The sequence below is a fragment of the Rhinolophus sinicus genome, linkage group LG04 (genome assembly GCF_036562045.2).
Source record: "Rhinolophus sinicus isolate RSC01 linkage group LG04, ASM3656204v1, whole genome shotgun sequence".
NCBI classification, from domain to species: Eukaryota; Metazoa; Chordata; class Mammalia; order Chiroptera; family Rhinolophidae; genus Rhinolophus; species Rhinolophus sinicus.
The window spans coordinates 156414591-156429616 of NC_133754.1; the positions used below are offsets into that span (position 1 = coordinate 156414591).

At 36.4% G+C, this 15026-nt stretch overlaps 1 protein-coding gene across 6 annotated transcripts in view; it reads right to left on the reverse strand.

Moving 5' to 3' along the window:
- Positions 1-15026, reverse strand: part of UBAP2 (ubiquitin associated protein 2) — a 101977-nt gene that overhangs the window by 69444 nt on the left and 17507 nt on the right. For 3 of the 6 annotated variants that reach the window (XM_074330649.1, XM_074330646.1, XM_074330645.1), the window contains exon 2: positions 9821-9960. The exons of the other annotated variants lie outside the window; for them this stretch is intronic. In XM_074330649.1, the coding sequence (XP_074186750.1) occupies positions 9821-9919 (99 nt within the window). In that variant the 5' untranslated portion in view covers positions 9920-9960. The remainder of the gene's footprint in view (positions 1-9820; positions 9961-15026) is intronic. 6 annotated transcript variants of the gene reach the window in all.

Here is a 15026-nt window from a genome sequence, read left to right on the forward strand (position 1 = left end):
GTAATGGAATAATGGAATGACAGCTGACAATGGTTCCCAGGTACAAGGAAGCATGAGACAGCAAACAGTGAAAACAAGTCTGGCTGCAATTCCTGTTCTGTAAAAGGACTGCAGTCACTTCCCAGGTTCCCACACAGAGTGCCTCTTGGTTACTGAATAATGTTCACCAATATTAAGACCAAGGCCCTCGGGTATACAGGTGTGACCATCCTGCATGTTACTGTTGTGGGTTTGAAAGCTACTACGTACAGAAAGGAGTTAAATCAATTGAACCAAGTAATTTCCTTGAAATAAGTGTGCAGACAATATTTGATTAGACATTTATTCTATCAACTAACTTCAGATAAAATTTAAAATCCTAAATCCAGAAAATTCTTACACAGAGATTGATGCACAGCTTTCTGCCCCAGCAGAAAGAATTTAAACATTTATATTCAGTGTGTCAAATTCTGATGCCAATGACCACGATATTTTATAAAAACAAACCAATATTTACAGAAGCCTCTGGAATGAAAAAGGAGCCTCTGCTACTTCTTTTTAAAATGTTAAAGGCCGGGCTGGGAGACACGAAAGTAAGAATGGGGAAAACATGATGGTGATATTAGTATTGTTATTCTTAGACAATTACACATAAAGTGGGATAAAGCAAATGAGTGATTTCGGCATATTGTAATTTTACCATCTCCAGTTCTCAGGGAACCAGGATTATCAGTGTGGAGGAGATTTACATGTGATATACAAGTAGTCCTGACTTTGAATGATCAGCATTAACTCATAAGGCATTTTACCTTAAGAAAAAAAATTTTTCAGGGCGGCCAGTTAGCTCAGTTGGTTTGAGCACAGTGCTCTTAACTATAAGGTTGCCGGTTTGATCCCCACATGGGCCACTGTGAGCTGCACCCTCCACAACTAGATTGAAACAACTACTTGACTTGGAGCTGATGGGTCCTGGAAAAACACACTTAAATAAATAAAAGTTTAAAAAAAAAAAAAAAGATTTTTTTCATAGCTCCATTCAATGAAGAGACCTATGAACAATGATCAACCCAATAACAATAAATATCAGTAAAGTTACCAGCTTGAGATCTCTAAATACCATTTCCCACTAAAAGATAACAGGGTTCGTTAGAGCAATAGCTGATTCTAGGTACAAAGCAGGAAGTGTACAAGATAAGTCTGGAATATCTTGTCGTACCAGTTTATGAAGACACTATCAAAGATTTGTTAGGACCAAGTCAAAAAGCACTTCGGGGCCATGACTCAAGAGTCATGAGGATGTAATACACAACATAGGGACCAGAGTCAATAACATTATAACTATGTATGGTGACAGATGGTTACTAGACTTATTGTGATCACTTTGTAAGGTATATAAATGTCAAATCACTATATTATACGCTTGAAACTAATATTCAACGTCGACTATAGTTAAAAAAATAAAATAAAACCCTCAGGAGACAACTTGAAGAGACTTGCACTGGCCAAAGATGGAATGATTTAAACTTCAAAAAGGATAACTAAGAATAACTGAAACCCATCAAATGTTTAAATCCATAAATTCATAATATTTTCAAAAATACTAATAATTCGCCTTCGGAGGATAAGTAACCAATTATTTTAAAAACTGATAAATGTACTCTTTAAAGGTGTGATAGTCATGAAAAACAAGGAAAGATTGAAAAACTGTGGCAGGTCAGAAGAGACTAAAGAGACAACTAATTGGACTGGATCCTGGAACAGAAAGGGACCTTAGTTTAAAAACTAGTGAAATCCAAATAAAGTCAATATTTAGTTAATAATATTGTACCAATGTTATTATCTTAGTCTTGACAAATGATTATGTAAAACAGAGGTTAGCAAACTACAACCTAGGATCTGAATTTGTGTGGTGTGCCAGCTGAGAAACGTTTTAACATTTTTAAAATGTTAAAAAACAAAGAGCATGCAACAGACCAGGTACAGCCTGTAAAGCATAAAATATTTGCTACATGACCCATTATAGAAAAAGATTGCCAACACTTGATGTAAAATGTTAACATTAAGGAAAGCTGGGTGAATGTTAAAGAGATCTCTTTGTGTGGTTTTCCAACTTTTGGCAAATCTTAAAATTATTCCAAAACAGTGATTCCAAAAAGGTATTTTAAAGAAGGAAATAATAAAGACTACAGTAGAAATTAATGAAATAAAGAATAGAAAAACAAGAGAAAAACCAAAGAAACCAAAACTTGGTTCGGGGAAGAGGGTCAACAAAATTGACAACTGACGGGCCGGCCCGGTGGCTAAGGCAATTAGAGCTCCATGCTCCTAACTCTGAAGGCTGCCAGTTCGATTCCCACATGGGCCAGTGGACTCTCAACCACAAGGTTGCCAATTCAATTCCTCGAGTCCCACAAGGGATGGTGGGCTCCGCCCCCTGCAACTAAAATTGAACACAGGCACCTTGAGCTGAGCTGCCTCCTGGATGGCTCAGTTGGTTGGAGCGCGGGCTCTCAACCACAGGGTTGCCGGTTCGACTCCCGCAAGGGATGGTGGGCTGTGCCCCCTGCAATTAGCAACGGCAACTGGACCTGGAGCTGAGCTGCGCCCTCCACAACTAAGACTGAAAGGACAACAACTTGACTTGGAAAAAAGTCCTGGAAGTACACACTGTTCCCCAATAAAGTCCTGTTCCCCTTCCCCAATAAAATCTTTAAAAAAAAAAAAAAATGACAACTGACAAACCTTTAGCTAGAACAACCAAAAAAACAGAGAGAAGACTCAAGTTATTAAAATTAGGGCTAAAATGGGAAACACCACAACCAACTTTAGAGGAATAAAAAGGATTATAAGAAAATACCATGAACAAGCGTATGCTACCAAATTAGAAAACCTAGACAAAAATTGACAGACACAAACTGACTGAAACTGACTCAAGAAAAAGTGCAAACCTGTAACAAGTGAAGCAGTTGAATTATTCATCAAAAAACTTCCCACTAAGAAAAGCCCAGGCCCTGACAGCTTTGCTGATAAATTCTACCAAATAATGAAAGAATTACCACCAATCACCAATTCTTCACAAACTCATCCAAAAAATAGAGAAGGGAACACTTCTTAACTCATTCTATCAGTATTACACCCTGATACGAAAAGAAAAAACATCACAAGATAACTACAGAAAAATATCTCTTATCAATATAGAGGAAAATCCTCCACAAAGTCGTAGCAAACTAGCAACATACAAAATGGATTATGATCAAGTGAGATTCATCCCAGAAATACAAAGTTGTTTAACATCTCAAAATCAATGTAACACACCGTATTAGGAAAGCATTAGGAGAACAACACATGATCATTTCACAGAAAAAGCATTTGATAAGGTCCAACAACTACAAAAACCCCACAGCTAACATCATAGTTAACGGTGAAATTGAGTGAAAGCTTTTCCCCCCCGAAGACCAAGAACAGAATATTGGTTCTAGCCATTTGTATTGGAGGGTCTAATTAAAGCAATTGGGTAAGTCCTTAAGCAATTAGGCAAGGAAAGCAGAATATATGCATAAACTAATTTCTTATGGCTTTTAAGTAGAAAGTATACATATCTCTATACAAACACAGGAAAATGTCCAAATATACACCCTTGCAGTATGTATGCAAACTTGAGAAAAACATATTAAAAGTGTACACAGAATAGGGCCACAGCAATCTGGAAAACAACCATCATGAAATTATTCATCCATGAAGCACTATCTTTCTATAAAATCAAAAGTTGCTATTATAACAATTATTAAGTCACAAAGCAAAGCGTCTAGTTTTATTGCTGGGAAGGACGTTAAAGATAGCAATTCAGTTCAACTCTGTACTGTGCCTCTAAGTAACTTACTCATGCTTTTATGTTGGGTGTTAATGGCACAGGCCTCTTAACTATCAGAGGTGTGTAGTGTCCAGCACATCAATCACGCTGACTCTCAGTGAAAGAGGAAGCTATTTTAACAGTCTAAGAATGTAGCAATGAGGGCCTAGGCTAGTGTGGTTGCGATTAGAAGGAAGGGGTGTAAAGGGAAGTGATTTTTTGTGTGTGTGTCCTTTTATACTTGAAGACAGAGGAAAGTGACATGTGCAAACTGGGAGAACACAGTCCACATACGAGCTATGGGAAACCTGCAAGAGCCTGAAAAGAGGTACACAAGATGGAAATGAGGTTGGAGGCAAGGTGAAAGCAGTCAGCAGTACATAAATAAAATCACCAGAACCCTAAAGCAGGCAGGATATCTGCACCAAGAAAACAAAATAAAACCAGCAGAACTTTCTGGGATGTGGATAATTTTCTGTACCTTGACAGGGGACTAGGTTACACAGGTATATGCATCCAACAGAAAATGATCTCATACGTTTAAAGTGTATCTGTGTAAATTTCACCTTTAAAAAAAAGGGAGACCTGAACAAATATCTTTTTCTTTACTTTTTTTTTAAACTTTTTATTTATTTTAAGTGTGTTTTTCTAGGACCCATCAGCTCCAAGTCAAGTAGTTGTTTCAATCTAGTTGTGGAGGGCACAGCTCAGAGTGGCCCATGTGGGGATCGAACCAGCAACCTTGCTGTTAAAAACACCGCACTCTCAGGCCGGCCTGGTTAGAGCTCCATGCTCCTAACTCCGAAGGCTGCCGGTTCAATTCCCACATGGGCCAGTGGGCTCTCAACCACAAGGTTGCCAGTTCAATTCCTCGAGTCCCACAAGGGATGGTGGGCTCTGCCCCCTGCAACTAAGATTAAACACGGCACCTTGAGCTGAGCTGCCTCCTCTCAACCACAAGCTTGCTTGCCGGTTCTACTCCCGCAAGGGATGGTGGGCTGCGCCCCCCACAACTAGCAATGGCAACTGGACCTGGAGCTGAGCTGCGCCCTCCACAACTAAGACTGAAAGGACAACTTGAAGCTGAACGGCACCCTCCACAACTAAGATTGAAAGGACAACAACTTGACTTGGAAAAAAGTCCTGGAAGTGCACACTGTTCCCCAATAAAGTCCTGTTCCCCTTCCCCAATCAAATCTTAAAAAAAAACAACACCACATTCTAACCAACTGAGCTAATCAGCCGCCCAAAATATTAAACTCATGATATGTGTGCTAAAGTGTTGAGGGATAGAGTAGATTGATGTGTTTAATTTACCTTGAAATGCATCAAAAAATAAGACAGAATGATGGATAAATGTGATAAAGCAAATATAGCAAAAAATAATAATAACTGAGTATATGGGTGCTTACTGTACAACTCAACTTTTCTTTGTATTTGAACATATTCATAATAAAATGTTAGTGGAAAAATTTTCAACAGATCAGAAGCAGCCCTGGGTACAGTCAAAAAGAAAATGCAAAGGAAAAGGAGTGGAAACATGTTAAACAGGAGTAAAAATAAAAAGCTAAAAAGAAAAAAATCTAAAAAAGTAAATCGCAAACCACTTGTGGACACCAGATGACTCACTATATAATGTGTATTAGAAGAATGTCTGACTCAAGCCATTTCAGACAGAAAATACAGCATATAGAATAGAAATGTCACAGAATATTAGACCAAAGCCAGGGACTCTAGCTGTAGTATCTTTCTGATAGAGGGTGTAGGATCAATTAAGTTAATAGGTCAGGGGGGTAAATAGCCACCAATAGCTCTATAGGCAGCACTACTTAAACCTAAAAACTGCCTGTGCTTACTAAATGTACACAAGTAGCAGAAACAAAGAAAGCTTCTCCTGACTCCATTAAAATATTATTTATTTTTTCAGTTTTTTTATTGGGTAACAGTGTGTTTTTTTCCAGGGCCCATCAGCTCCAAGTCGTTGTCCTTCAATCTAGTTGTGGAAGGCACAGCTCAGCTCCCAAATCGTTTTCAATCTAGTTCAGGAGGCACAGCCCACCATCCCCTGCAGGAATCAAACCGGCAACCCTGTTAAGAGCACGTGCTCTAACCAACAGAGCTAACCAGCCGCTCCTAAAATACCTTATAAAATACAACACTCAAGTTGACAGACTTTCACTAAAGATTATAAGTAGAATACTTATTAATAATAACACTTCACTATAGGCCAAGAGTGGGGGCTTTTACATATTTCTATATGTTCAGTTGGATACTGTTTCACCCACATATTTCTAACTGTAAAGTCACTATTCATTACTACATGTAAGGTAAATACCAGTTACTAATTATTCAGACTTAGCTTTATCAGCTTAAGTACTATGACTCAAATATTCTTTGCATTTCTCTTCAGTGATATCATCTATTTTGTTCCTAAAAGGGTATATGAACCATCTAGATATAACTTCTGAAAGCACAGCTGATGCACTTAATAGCTATTTAACAAGTACAGTATTGCAATCAATGCTAACACAGTACATTAATGAAATATAAAGCATTTTAAATCCGAACTTTAAATATTTTTATCTTTGCTAACTACCCTAGTCAAGAAGTAAATTAGTATTAGATAAACAAACCACCAAACATAAATCAGAATATGATAGAAAAATTGCCAGGCTGAGCTCTAGGAAGTGACACATGTTCTCCACAGCTTGTGAAATCAGAGGAATAAGCAAAAATCAACTGGTAATTCAAAGTTAAACAAGGTTAGTATACCCTCCCCTACAACAAACATTAGTAACATCTATCATGCAACTATCAAGTTGAAAAAAGGCCTTGCCAAGTAAAGCAGCATTACCAGCGTCTTCCTCTGGTTCTCCCATTCATGTGGCTTATACTGAGCTAAACTACATTCACAATAAAGAATGTATTGATAGCTTTTCTTTTTCAATAAATTTTATTGGGGAATATTGGGGAACAGTGTGTTTCTCCAGGGCCCATCAGCTCCAAGTCGTTGACCTTCAATCTAGTTGTGGAGGGGGCACCTCAGCTCCAAGTCCAGTTGCCATTTTCAATCTTTAGTTGCAGGGGGCGCAGCCCACCATCTCATGAGGGAATTGAACCAGCAACCTTGTTATTGAGAGCTCGCGCTCTAACCAACTGAGCCATCTGGCCGCGCCTGATAGCTTTTCTAATGGAGTCAAATGTTTTTGTTGGATCTGTCACCCAGAAATTTTGGAAAATATGAAGAAGTAGGATTTTTTTAAGTCATCCTTATGCCCATCACCCAAAGATACATACATCATTAACATAATCTACTAGACTCTTAAATGTCTTAACAGCAGTGCTGCACAATAATTATAATTTTGCATCATTTCTCAGTTGATCAGAAACCAGGCATTTCCCATCATGATTCCAAATATTATAGTCACTTCATAACTTATGTGAAATATATAATAAAAGTTACCACTTCCTGGTCACACTATATACAATTTCTAATTCCTTACAACCACCCTCTACAAATACATAAAACACCATTTTACATTTTCAAAAACTATGAGTTTTTATCTGCCCACGATACTAGAGAAATATTAACCAAATGACATCACTTTAACCAAAAGATAAAATTTACCATCAGTATATAGGACAAACCTATGTTCTGTTAACCATGATATGATGCATTAAGAACAGATCATCATTTCTGTGCTATTTCTACCAAAAATGCACAACCCTAATCATGACAAAATATCAGACAAAAGATCAAGTCCTTGATCTTACAGGGAGTTAATTAGCTAAAAGGGACATTATTGGGACAATCAGGAAAATATGAATACGATCTGTAGATTAATGAGATGATTTCCTGATTTTTGGTAATTGTGCTGTGATTATGTAAAAGGCAGTTTTTTTTAAAATACTGTACACACTCAAATATTTACAGGTAAAGAAGCACCACATCGGCAACTTATTCTCAAGAGATTCAGGGGAAAAGGTGTTTGTCCTTTGTAGAAAGAAGGAGCAAAGGATAAAGTAAAAGAGGTACCAGTGTCAACTGGATGATATTCAGAAATGTGTACTACGCTTGAAATTATTTTCTAACTCTCAAAGCATGTTTTTTAAAAACTGAGGTGCAAAGAGACTTAAGTAATTCATCTAATTGATAAAGTGGCCCAAACCCAGGTTTATTCAGATTCAAAAGAGCTCATGGTTTTCTCTTTCACATCCTGCTACCTCAATAGGTTATGTCAGAACACCTCTACCATTGGACATTTAGAACTGGACGATAATCTTACAGAATAAAACCTCCCCGCTCCCTTTATGGTTCTTCCCTTAGGATATACTTCCAAGAATGGGATTAATGGATAAATGAACATCAACAATTTTATTAATGCATAATACTGCTTTGAGAAATTCTCACAATACTTTTATAAAAAGAAAAATAAATTCGTTATCTAAGGGTCTAGGAATCCTTCCCACAGCTCGGTTGGCAGTTTTTTCTTCTAATTAGATAAAATGAGCCATCCCCAAAGGGCCCATGGAAAAACTCTTAGTGACAACCATTGTGAGGAAGGGAGCCCTCCCTCCTCCAGTCTGGAGACTCTGATTCTCTGGAAATCAGCCCAAGGACTTTACTCGAGTGGGAGACAGAAAGTTTACATTCCCAACATTTCACTTGGCCCTCCTTCAGAAGACGACACTTTTAATCCTTGCTGATTTGATAAACAAAAAAATAAAGTATCTTTGTTTTAATTTATTTCTTTGATTATTAGCAGGATTGCCCCTATGACTGCCCCTAACTTGTATTTCTTTGATAAGAGGCTATTCATGAAACATTTTCTTAAACATTCATTTATAAAGGGAGGGCCTAGTCCAAAAAGTCCGAATTTTTCCAATAGTCTTTCTTAATCAGTTATGAATAAATATACATATTAAGGTAAGTGTATTTGGGAGCAAGCATTGAATAACAGAGACGAATGTTTATTGACAGCAGCAAAATACAAAGCTACCACATTTTAAAACAAATGAGAAACAAAAACTCATAGACACAGACAATAGTTTAGTGGTTACCAGAGGGTAAGGGGGATCAAATATATGGTGATTGAAGGAGAACTGACTCTGGGTGGTGAACACACAATGGGATTTATAGATGATGTAATACAGAATTGTACACCTGAAATCTATGTAATTTTAGTAACAATTGTCACCCAATAAACTTAAAAAAGCTGACATATTTTAAAATGTAATAAACAATTAAGTAGAGTCCACTCTTTATGTCCTTAATATCAATAGGGCAATTGGGTGTGAATGATTATAAAAAGTACTTGTAATTAGCTATCAAAGTATAGTCAAATCACCAATCTGAAATTATAATGTACTGCATACAGTTTATCTACTTATTGCCATAACGCCTCTGAAAAAAACACTTGCCAATTTAATGAATAACTTATATAGAATGTTCAATTTTGTACCAGGTACTGTGTTTAGTATTTTACTTGGATTGTCTCACTTCATTTAAATAATAATATAAACAAATTGAGAAGGAGGGACTCTTTAACATCAAATATTTTATACAAATGGATCTTGTTAATTAAAAGACATTCTAAGACTAAAGCACTCTACCCAGGGAACAACACTTGAAAGAATAAAACCTTATCATAAGTTTCTTATAATTCAAATATATCTCTACCTCAGAGTAGTATTTCTCTATATTCTTTGGATTTTCAAATTACATTCCAGGGACCTAGATTAATAATAAAGAAAAGGAGATGGCCTAGATGCTAATCGGTAGCAGAAGCTCAGGATTGAATAGTTAAGAAACAACATCCAACTGCACCTGAATCAGTATTTCCTCTTTCCTATTATGTACTACATCTAGTTTTTAAAAACAAAGTTTAAAATCCTGAGGTTTCCTACAAAGGAGAAGAACGTTAAGGCATATGTGCTCCCTTAATTTCTGTAATTCTAAACAAGATAAACAAGAGTTCCACAAAAACTTACCTGTACTACTTGTTTCTGTAGTTGTGTTGACTGTGTTGCTGAAATCTGTGTTTTTTCCCAAGAACCTCGGGAACGGTCACTGCTCACCGAACTCATCATATACAGTATATACAAAACAACGTATGTACAAAATAGAAAATCTGCAAGAAAGCAGGCATGGTAAGCAAAACTCCCAAATCATAGTAAAAGGTAAGGAAGGATAAAATACAAGAATAAGGAAGAAACATGAGATAAAACAAAGGTTCTCTAGAATACAAATTCTCAAGAAACAACCCACTAGGATTTTAGATTCTCCTGGCAGCTCTTAAGCCAATTTTACTAATGCAATCTGAAAGTCTAAGATTTACTATTATAGCAATTATAACAAAAATCTCAAATACCAAGAATTTTAACCAGTAATTATTTTACCACTATATGTAGTTACTACTACATGTAGCTTTATCTGCTTCTTCCCGTTTGCAGTTGGTATTTGAACCTAAAGACAACATTGCATCCAGCCAAGATTTTATCTGGCAATAATCCAATTCAAAATGCGGTATCTAAGAGCTAAAGCCCTGCTCTAAGAATTTAGCAAAGGTCTAAAATATACTTAAAACTTAAGGGCATCTCTGATCGGGCAAAATTAAAAATGTAACGGCTCATTTGGTCATGAAACAAAATCTCAGAATTCACAAGCTTTATTAATGGGTTCTCTACTCCCCTACAAACAAAAGGTACCTGCTCTGTTCCCAAATGCATCAATCAGGGAAAACACATACCCTCAGACCCTCGATAAACTTATACTTAGTCTTAGTATTTTATCAACATACTACCTACGACCTTTCTAAAGAAAAGGGTTCTCATCTAGACCTGCTGAGATGGCACAAACCCAGTCAGCTAATGACAATGTTAAAGGTCTGCTATTTTAGATGAATATAATTAGTACCGTATTTCCCCGAAAATAAGACCTAGCCGGACAATCAGCTCTAATGCATTTTTTGGAGCAAAAATTAATATAAGACCCGGTATTATATTATATTACAATATATATTATATATTATATTACATATTATATAAGACCCAGTCTTATGTTATAGTAAAATATAGTAAAATATTATATAAGACCCGGTCTTATAGTAAAGTAAGACCAGGTCTTGTATTAACTTTTGCTCCAAAAGACGCATTAGAGTTGATTGTCTGGCTAGTCTTATTTTCGGAGAAACACAGTAGGAAAATCTATATATCCTTCCCTCCAAACCACATTTAAGAGCATAAATTGGATATAGACTAACCCTCTATGACCTACAAATATCTACTTGAATCAACTTACTTAAATATAGCATGTGAAACAATAATGTAAATATTGCACTACACATCAATTTTTTTTTAATGTTGAACCTACTACATTTAAAATTAAAATTGGAATTTAACTGTTTACCACTTACAAGATGATTCAATGGATGAGATATCCAGGAAAGAGGCATACTACACTGCCCTAACTGTTCCAACCCATCTCCTTTGGGCTGTATGACCCCCTCTGCCCCCATAGGAAAGCCTAGAAGCACATTATCAGCCTTCTCAAGGTCCTCTTTTTAAAGAGGCATGGGGTGGCCTGTTAACTCAGTTGGTTAGAGTGTGGTGCTGGTAGCATAAAAGTTGCCGGTTCAATCCCAGCATGGGCCACTGTGAGCTGCACCCTCCTTTAAATAGATAGATAGATAGGTAGGTAGGTAGGTAGGTAGGTAGGTAGATAGATAGATAGATAGATAGATAGATAGATCAATAGGTAGATTTCTCTCTCTGCTGCCAAGGCCCTAAATGGGGAAACCATTATGTATAAAACCAGTATATTTCAAAGCAGAATCATAAACCTACTAGGACTTTGGCGTGGCTCTGTTAGAGCTACTTCAAGGCATCTGCACTTGAACTTGAAGGAACCTTGCCTCTACAGAAAACAGGCTTCAAAACAAAGGACGGGAGAGGAGTTGGAAAATAGTACATTGAAGAAAAAGTTGAAAAGGGAGAGAGGCAATATATGGCAAATTGAAAATTTTAATTTAGAATGGTCATAACATTTCAGACTATAGGGAACGTATAAAAAGTTTTAACAATCCACTTTAACAACAAATCACTTTTACAAAGGGATAGCAGTAAAGCAAGAATACCCACTTGGAAACAATTTCCTTAATATTCTTCTGGTCAAGGAAAGGAAAATTTCTTAATCAAATTTCTCAAAGTCTTCATTGCCTATTAAAGTGACATTTATTATCTGTAAATAAATAATAAGCAAGCAAGCACCTCTGTATCTATGCTCATCTCTACCCAGATAATAGCCAACGGGACCCTAAACTGTTATTTCCTTCAGCCTTGCACTCTACTGTCATCCCCACAGCACTTTTGCATCCACAGCTCCTGGCAAACGTTAAAAGTTCAGGGTCTACCAGAAGTACTTCCCAACAAAAAGCACAAAATAGCATACTTTGCCATGTATGATGTGCGCTTTTTGCCCAAATTTGTGAGGGAAAAATAAGGATGCGCATTATATATGGGTGGTACTAATTCCGTTTCCCTGAAAGTTTGGGCCCAAAACGTGGGTGCGTATTATACATGGGGGCACATTATACCTGGCAAAATATGGTACAAATGATAACACACTGGATTGAAACCAGAAATAATGGAGTCTCCCATAAGCGGTTTTCCAAGTGTATGATTCAGAGGAATGAGGAGCTTAGTGAAAAAAGCAAGAAGCAGTGTGACCACACTGCCACTTCATGCTGAAAGAAATGATCATACAAGCAACAGAGAAAAGGCATTAAAATGAGAATTTAACACTGTTTACCACTTACAAGATAATTCAACATCCACTCAAAATAAAAATTCTTAGGAAACAAGGATATTTCTTTGACTTGATAAAAGGGTACCTACATACACATACAGCAAAAACCACACTGAATAATCAATCAAAGGTTAAAAGTACTACTTTTAGAAGACAAACATACCATATGATTTCACTCATATGTGGGACATAAAGCGGAAAGCAAGCAAACAAACAAACAAGACAAACAAACAAAAACTCATAGACACAGACAATAAATAGTATTGCGGTTACCAGACGGAAAGGAGGGTGGAGGCAGGTAGAATAGGGGTCAAATATATGGTAATGGAAGGAAACCTGACTTTCAGTGAACACACAATGCAATATAAAAGTGATATTACAGAATTGTACACTTAAACCTATATAATCTTATTAACTAATGTCACCCCAACAAATTTATGGAGACCTCAAAGTAAGCATTCACATGAGGTGGAAGAGTGTTCCCCTATTTACAAATCTTAATACATTCCAGGTTAATGAAATGACACCATACTAGCATTTCTAGATCTCTTTTGGACCTGTGGTGTATCTTCAATTAAAATAGAGGAGACTAACCATAATTCAGTGTATCGATTCAGGCATCACAAAAAAATTTGTCCCTGAAGCCTCCTTTAGCTAGAAAGGGTTTGACAGGCTTTTTCTGTGTTAGCTGTCCTGATATATTTTTTTTTCTTTTTTTTTTTAAATTTATTGGGGTGACAATTGTTAGTAAAATTACATAGATTTCAGGTGTACAATTCTGTATTATATCATCTATACCTGATATATTTTTTACTTATCTTCTCAACAGATCCTCTGTTAACTGAAATGTTAGACAAAGGCCACAGGTATATTATGGAACTGCCTTTTACATATACTATAATAGCAAATAACCAACTAACCAGAATTATCTCACACACCCAAAATGGTTTAAAATTTTTGACTGTTTGAATCTGTCTCTCAGTCAATGAGTACACACTTTGCATCCTTTTCTGAGTTTAACAATTTTGAGACTTTGTTGGTTTGAGTTAATTGTTTTGGTTGTATTATACGAAAGAAAGTTCAGTTTTGCCATTATTATTTTTAGAGTTTTTCTCTTGAGTTTAGTTTTCTCATATATATGAATAAATACATATGAACAAATATATTTTTTAAACTCTGAAGCATCATACAAATGTAAACCATATTAGCATTTCTGAAGTAAAGGGATCGCTTCATTATTTCTAAAATCACCTTGAGCATTAGCACTCTAGAGAACATTAGTACTCATTAGTAATTGTATCCTAAATATCTAAAGTTAAGCATCCAATCAAAACCGGCCTGGATGAGTGGTGCTCCTAGGGTAAAACTTTTCATGCACCCCGTAACAATGTCTTGGTCAACAATGGGCTGCATCCACGTATACAACAGTGGTCCCATAAGATTACAATAGAGCTGAAAAGTTCCTATCACTTAGTGCCATCATAGCGCAATGCATTACTCATGTGTTTATGGTGATGCTGGTGTAAATAAACCTACTGCACTGCCAGTCATATAAAAGTACAGCACATACAATTATGTACAGTACATAATACTTGATAATGATAAACAACTGGTACTGATTTACTGTACTATACTTTTTATCGTTACTCTACTCCTTCTAGTTATAAGAAAAAAGTTTGCTGTAAAACAGTATGCTGTGTTACACTAGCAGCAGCCTCATACATCGTGTTTACTACATCTCTTGATTGCATCATCTTGTCTTTGTGCTTGGTTTAATCTCATGTTTTATAAATGTAGTGTAGCCTAAGTGTACAGTGTCGACTTGGACAGTGATGTCCTCGGCCTTCACATTCACTCATCCCTCACTCACTGACTCACCCAGAGCAACTGCCGGTCCCACAAGCTTCATTCATGGTAATTGCCCACTCCATACAGGTGTACCATTTTTTATCTTCTATACCATATTTTTACTGTACCTTTTCTATGTTTAGATATGTTTACATACACAAATACTTACCACTGTTACAACTGCCTATAGTATTCAGTTTTACTGTACTGAATACTACAGGCAATTGTAACAGTGTAGCTAAGCTATACTAGCTCAGTTGTGTAAGCCCACAATGATGAAATCATTTAACAACACATTTCAGTGGTGTATGACTTTACTTACAGATTTCTAAACAGTTCTGCTTTTTATTGAATTATATGATCCTTTTCCCACTCATCTTTCTATTGTTTATTCCTCAGTGTCCCCATTTATGAATATAAACTAGGTACATCAAGTATAACAAAATGAGAATTTCTTCTTACAGGAGTGCCATCTGGTGATGAGAATCTGCATGTATGAAAATAAATTTAAGCTAAGTTGAATGGATGCTAAGATTGAGTTTT